General features: G+C 50.0%; 1 protein-coding gene across 1 annotated transcript; it reads left to right on the top strand.

Moving 5' to 3' along the window:
* The first annotated feature begins 6,227 nt into the window (after window positions 1–6,227).
* LOC115313165 lies at window positions 6,228–7,037 on the top strand. The gene has a single exon (XM_040218355.1). It carries the CDS (start codon window positions 6,228–6,230, stop codon window positions 7,035–7,037), a length of 810 nt encoding a protein of 269 aa, XP_040074289.1.
* The last annotated feature ends 230 nt before the right edge of the window (window positions 7,038–7,267 follow it).

Raw genomic sequence — 7,267 nt, 5'->3', positions numbered from 1 at the left:
GCCATCTTTTCTGTCCTCACAAGCACACCATTTCAAAGACGGACCTGGAAAGAAATTAATTGACAGATACACTATATTATCACGAGTGACAAATCGTGAGGCGGCGAATAACTGGAGGAACTAAACTGGAGAAACTAACTTGTGCCTCAAAAAATAGAAGGTTAGCGTTGCAGGCATCGATATCGGTGAAACAGCAGGATCGAGCACTAGGGCGACTGACTTCGGCTTGCCACGCAGAGTCCTTTATGTATCCGCGTGGGTTTCTGGAACATTCGGTGCGTAGAACATTCATACCTCAATCAGACGACAAGGTTCTCAAACTTACAAGAACGCTAAATTGAAAGAATAAATGAAAGGAGCGTCCGCTTCCAGGGTAATCTAACCTGGGGCTTCTGCGTGAAAGCCAAGCGTGGTAACCATTTGGCCACGCATGTGCACACACAAAGGATTACAATTACTTGCCAGTCTTAACACAAAATAGCGCACTTTGGAAAAGCTATGAAGACAACGATACACGAAATAGTGTTGCCACCATCTACAATGAAATTGAAAAGGTTGTTTCATAAGGTGGAAAATCGAGCTTTGATGACGCGTCGGTCTGCTTGCGTTATGCCTTATAAATTTTGCTTGTGTACAACTTCGTGTGCTTGTTTTCTACCTTGAAGTCAGTGCATGTCTCTGATCTTGCAGTAATGCTAGATTTCATGACAAGCGCTGCATTGATGCTGTCCGGAGCAGGGTGTCTTTTTTCCTAGTCTTCACGCCTGTCAGTAGTGAAAATATACTTCTTAGTCTAGCATTGAAGTGGGTCGCCTGCCAATATCGCCCGATCAGGCCGAGTTCCATTCGCCCCGAGGAAGTCACACGAGGAAGCGCTATCATAAAGAAAGGTATAATTGATACTCAAGGTTCGAGTCCGAGGCGGATGTGGCGGAAGGCCAAGGCTGCCGCACGCTTGCTGCCTCGGCTGGTACGGTCGGCAGGGGTATTCCCCACGCGATAGATACACAAAGTGTGGTACCTTGATACCTTCGAAGGTGATGACAGCGGTGTTGGTTTGTCCCATCATCCGGGCATAGAGGATGTTGATCCCGGTGGCGCGTAGGTTTTCAGTCAGTTCCTCGGCCGTAGACCGTGTTTCGACGCCAGAGATGACGCCCCTACACGAGTTGTCGGGGGCTACCACGTACGCCGTAACTTCGTACTGCTTGGTGCCAAGGGTGAGTGCTGAGATCTGTTGTACACGGGTAGAGGATTCCATGTTGGGGGTACTCACGACGACGAGATTCTGATCTCGGCGGATCCTTGTGGTGGCTTGGGCCATCTCGGCGGCGGACAGTTGGGCCATCGCGATGATGGCTTGCGTGATCTTCTCTGTTGCCCAGGCACTAAAATTGAGTCCATCTCTTGGCCGTATGACCACTTTGTAGTCGTCAACTGGGAGTGGTGACAGCCTCTTCTGGCGCAGGACCTGCGTTCGCTTCCATCGGCTTCTGTTTTCTTGGATATAGAGGAAACCGGAGCCACCTGTTCCCTGACGGGTATCCCCGTTTGGCTCCATGTTGCCCGTCGGGCGATTCCCAGCTGCCGTCATCTTGTCGGCTACGGTGTAGTTGTTAATCTCAGCTGCTTATGCCTTTTCTCTCTCTAGTTGGAGTTGTCGCTTTCAGGCTCATCGGCTGACCACATCCGTCCAGGAAAATTGATCTTTTCCCTCCTGTTGATGTCGAGGGTCATCGGTTTTGGGAAGTGTGGTGCCGTCGCTCAGGCCGAGGCCTTCACCAGGATGGGTCGCACCTGGTTCTTCAGTTTCATCATCCTCACCAGTCTGCAGGCGCGGGGGTTTCGTGATAGCACTCTCCATTCGGTTGGGAAGACCCGTCCACAGAAAGAGGCGCGCCGCTCGTAGAACGAGACTCGAGCGAGCCGATCTCTCGGCGGACGGGCGGCGGCGGGCCAACGATGCGAGGCGGTGTTTATACCAGGGTCACGTTTTTCTCCGGGGTTTGAAGAGCCCAGAGAAGTCGACCGCTCTCGTTGGCGCCTGGAACGCGTCTGCCGTGTGGTCCGGGTCTCTGTTTGGAGTCGCTGCTTGGCACCGGCTCTTCCGTATGTCTCTGCCTTCGCAAGTGCAGCTCACACACACACCACGAGCGATCGCCTCTTCTTTTCCTCTTCGCCGCTCTTGGCGCCGTCCCTCCGCGTGCTGTGTGGCTTATTGTCCCCCAGAAAGTGAGGCAGTGTTAGCACTAGCTTCGCCCGGCAAACTATGTTTTCAAACTTGAGCATGCGTAAGCTAGGTTGCACAAGCGGCCGCCCGACAAAAAGTGCCCTGCATCAATCGTTCATCCGGTTTTGCATCATTTTTTCCGCCGTCTCTCGTTTCTTGCTCTCGTTGTTGTCTCGCGTCTTTTTTAAAAAAAAGTGAAAGCCGTTTACAACTCCCTGTAAAACCGAATTAGAGCGCAGCTCCTGAGCACGGTGTAAGAGGACTTAGGTGAGGACACTTCGGCGGCCAAGGAGAGGAGGATGCGACCAGATAAGGTCACGCGTCAAAAACATTTCGCCAAGTTCCCGGTAGATGGCGCCTTCGATCCGTTCCCCACAGGTTCCCCACGGTTCTCCGCTGTTCCCCAGCGCGCGCGCGCATGTCTCGACAACAACAACGTGAGCAGTCGGGTGACTCTTTCGTTTGTGTTTCGGACCCTCAGACTCTGTTGACGTGACCTTCTATGAAGTTCGCTGCACCCAAACACCCCCAAGATGGGTCGCAAGTGCTTTGCGCCGAACTGCAACAGCGGATACCGTTCATGCAAGGAGAAGGTGAACGCGTTTCGGGCGCCTTCCGATCCGGAACGTTTAGCCTTGTGGGCTCGTGCCATTCCGAGAAGTGACCGGCAGCTCACACCAAAAGACTACCTGTGCGAAAAACACTTTGCCCACGGTGCGATAAAAACTAGATGGTATTGCGCAGAGCTAGGGGGTGAAGTGCTTCTTGACCAGCCAAAGAGGCCTGTTCTAGCGCCGGACGCCGTGCCGTATATTTTCCCGGGATGTCCGCCTTACCTGTCGTCGACAGCGAAAAAACGAAAATTGCCGAAGAATAGACAGCGCGCACGTGCAACTGTTGTCAAGCGAAGGAAGACGGAGCTGCAGGACGAACGTAATGAAGGCACCCATTTTAATGGAACGACTTCAAACGTGGGGACCGAAGAGCCGTCAGCTGATCGCGTGGAGCCCGGGATCGCCGCGTGCACTGCTGGAGACGCCGAAGCAGATACTGTCGGGGAGCCTTCGACGCGCATGGTACGGAAAGACGACTTCATAAATGACATCCCAGCCAAGGTTCCCGAAAAGCCAAGTAAGGACAGTGTGCCCTTCCGCAGCGTGCTGCCCGAGAAGAGCGCAATTGTGGGATACGGCCCATTCGTCACATGTCGATTCGTCATAGGGCAACTGGTAACAGGCCCGTTCGTCACAGCGGAACATTGGTCATATGGCGATTCGTCACGCTAGCAGTTTGTCACACAATGACTTCAAGATTGTTAAACTTTTTTTTTTTATATCTTGTTTTCTTAGGAAAGTTACGAAAGGGGGCCACTTAATTAAATCCGTGCAAGGCCAGTGAGGTTGACTACGGGAAACAAATTATGTCCCAATGACCCCAACTTAAGGCAGCATGCAGGTTTTGGCCTGCATGTTGTCCTTATCGGTGTCACCTTTCTTACAAAAGAACTTCGAGAACATAAAGTCACAATAGAAAAAAGCACACCGAACGCGATTCTTTTTTTTTTTTTTTTGTGTGTGCCCCGTTTCAGGGTTTATTATGCCGGTTGCCATCCGATTATAAAAATATCACTCTCGATTTCTAAATGGAGGTAGTTACTACTAAGAAAGGTGGCGATATGCTTCTTCACGAAGGACATTCCTACACTTGCATTAAGGTCTACGAAACTGCGTTGTATTGGGCCTGCCGGCGAAGAGAAGTTTGTAAAACTAAATTAGTCACCGATCACGCCAAGACTCGTGTAATCTCTTATTCAGGAGACCATACGCATGCGTTTGACAACACCAAGATTAATGTGCTTGGGTTCGTGATCAGGTGAAGGAAAAAGCTGGTATGTACCAAAATCTGTTCCTGCTCTTATATTTCCAAAACAAGCTCACTAATGTCCTTTATTCCAGTGGAAGGCCGTCTAGCACCACACCAAACACTTCTAGCTGCGGTTGCCTTTGTCAGCGACGACACTGCTTTGCAGATTCCCGCACCGCCAACACTTCGGCGCACCATCCGCAAGCAAAGGCAACGGTCGAATTTGGAGTCCAGCGTATCATCTTGCAGAGCCGATATACGATCGAATGCCCACAGAGTTCAAAGTAAAGTGTATTGCAGCGCAAAATCACAGTGCGCGACATATTATGATAATAATGACTGTTTTACCTGCATGCAGACCACTGCCAAAGGAGACTCCTTTCTCCTCCACGATAGCGGAGAGGGCGACGGCGAAAGAATCCTGATATTTGCTACCGAGCGCAACTTGAGCTGTCTGGCTCAGGCGACTACGTGGTTCGCGGACGGGATCTTTAAAGTGACCCCGGCGCAGTTCTACTAGCTGTACACGGAGCATGCCAGAGTCAACGGCGTGGTAAAGTCAATTGTTTACAGCTTGCTGCCCAACAAATCTGAAGCTACCTTGAAAAGGTGAGCATTCAAGAGCTCTGATAAACGTATGAAACGGAACGCTCGGTGGTCCTATTATTGGATATGTGTTCAAAAACTTCAAGATATGTTCGCTCGTTTTACGGTCTTTCGACGTCGTTCTGAGTACATGGGGGGCAACTGCCTTGAGGTGGCTTACACGGACTTCAAGAAAGCGGTCATCAACGACACAGGGATGCTTTTTTCACTTATCCCAGTCGGTGTATAGGAAGGTGTGCTCCAGTGGTCACCAGAGTCGCTACAATTCAGATGACGAGTTTGCTGTTCTGGTATGCAGCATTCTATTTATTTGTCTTATTGTTGTCTTCAGGTAAGCCAATTGGTTACTTTATTTCTTGTTGATTTTCAAATGGGAATGCATCCAGCATTGGCCTTCTTGCCAATTGCCGACATTCTCGAGGTTTTCCCCACCGATGCCTCACTCGTGGCGGACTACTTCGAGGACGTGTATATCGGGAGACCCCGTCGAAACGGCTTGTCGTCGGCCACCTCCCCTCCTCGGGTTTGGTCAGTCAGAGAATCAACACTAGCAGAAAGGCCAACAAGGACGAACAACAGCATCGAAGCGTGGCTCCGGGGACAGCACGTAAGAACTTACTTAATCCTCTGAGAACTTGGGCGTTTTCTGTAGCACATTTTTGCATTTGTGGCTCAAAATTTCAGTACGGTGCCCAATCAAAAAGCTTTCTCTCTCAGAGTGGGCGTGTTCTTTTTTTATGTTTATCCTTAACAGAGATGCTGGCTCAAGCAGAGGGCGGCACGACATCTTCGAGGGTGTCCAAGAAGCACGACGACAGCAACCGGCGTCCTCAAATTATTGTGAGCCGCTACAATGGTCGCAATCGTCTAAAAACCCTAAGGGTGGCAGCTCGGCATATCGCTTTTTAATTTTTTTTTGTATTTCGCTTCATGAATCTATTGTTTTCTAAGTACAACGATGACTTGTTTGGATGTTCCCCCTCTTTAGTAAATTTAAATATACCGTACTAATCGTTATTGCATGCACAGCCAGGTGAATATATACTGGGCAAATTCAAATATCCGGTTCGCACAGTGACAAACGTTCCTAGGGACAAATTCCCCTATGACGAATGTTCCGCTGTGACGAACGGGCCGATTACCAGTTGGCCTATGACGAATGCGCACATGACAAACGGGCCTACACCCCGCAATTGTAGTGCCAAGTAAGGCATGGGCGTGTCACGAGGTTGACGCGGAAGGCCTTCAGAATCTCTGTTGCGTTGAGATGAAAAGCATGTCAGCAATTGAACCGCCATTTACCAACAAGATCCTCACTCTGGAGCAGTGCCGAAAGTCTTTGAGGGTTCGCCAATACGTCTTGGATCGCGCAGTTAACTCTGTGCTTCTTCAAGCAAAGTGCCCATCGCAAACTGCGCATGACATCATCGAAATGGTACATGCGTTTGACCAAAAGCCCGTCTGCGCGGGGGGTCCAGCGTATAAGAGGTTTCCTGGTATACACCCGGAGTGTGCATCCACTGACAAAATGGGAATGTGGAGACACAACCGATGTCCTCTACTTCTGAATGAAACAGAGCTGCGGTGCACTTTCTGTGCAAGCCTCAGTAACACCTTCCGTATTCACAAGGCAAGCTTGGACAAAAGAGGGAAAGAACAAAGGGTGAGGATGCCCCTGTCTCCTTCGAAAAAGAAGAAGATTGATATCTTGAGAAGGCAACGCATTGCATGCTCCAGGTCTAAAGTCAGGTTGCTAAAGAGAAACAGAGAGCTTGAAGCTGAATTGTCTATGTGCAAAAAAGATCTGGAACAGCTGAGCAGCGAGAAGTTGAATGATGTTTTGAAGAAGTTGGCACTGCCTGAACCTCAACAAATGCTGCTGCGCGAGTGCATATCAGCGGCTAAGTGCACTTCAAGTAAAGGAAGGCGCTACACAGACGATTGGTTACTTTTGTGCCTACTTCTGCACATTCGCAGCCCGGCTGGTTATAGACTGCTCAGGGAGAATGATGTGCTGCCCCTGCCGTGTGTGAAAACCATCCGCCGGTACATTGCCATTGTCGGAATCAAGTGCGGGTTCGATGTCAACTTCTTCGCAGTACTCAAAAGGAAGCTTCAAGGTAAATCAGAATTCCAAAGACATGGCATGCTGCTGTTTGATGAAATCCAGGTCAGGGAAAGAAAAGCTGTTAACTCGAAGACATTGAGTTACACCGGACTCGTCGACCACGGAGACACCGACCAGGAAAGCTCCGAGCTAGCCAATCACGGCCTAGTCTTTATGTTTTGTCCCTTCGGTGAGAGCTATGCGCAACCTGTTGCTGTGTTTGCTTCATGATCTGGAACCAAGGGGACAGTACTCTATCAACTACTGCTCCAGGCAATCACCTTGTTGGAAGGCGCAGGTGCTCTTATTGATGGCATAGTTTGCGATGGAGCGAGCCCTAACCGGACAATGTGGACACAGCTGGGTGTCAGTGGGAAGATAAACAACCCCAAACATTTCTTTTCGCATCCAATGGACGAGGATAGGAAAGTATACATATTTTCAGACGTCCCACACCTTTT

This window comes from Ixodes scapularis, unplaced genomic scaffold (genome assembly GCF_016920785.2).
Source record: "Ixodes scapularis isolate PalLabHiFi unplaced genomic scaffold, ASM1692078v2 PGA_scaffold13__105_contigs__length_92229423, whole genome shotgun sequence".
NCBI lineage: Eukaryota > Metazoa > Arthropoda > Arachnida > Ixodida > Ixodidae > Ixodes > Ixodes scapularis.
Note: the sequence above shows the minus strand (reverse complement) of the source record. Positions and strands in the feature narration are given on the sequence as shown.

Bases quoted from the DNA above. Each gene is read 5' to 3' on its own strand.
- LOC115313165 (XM_040218355.1), top strand. From the start codon at position 6,228: ATGGGAATGTGGAGACACAACCGATGTCCTCTACTTCTGAATGAAACA.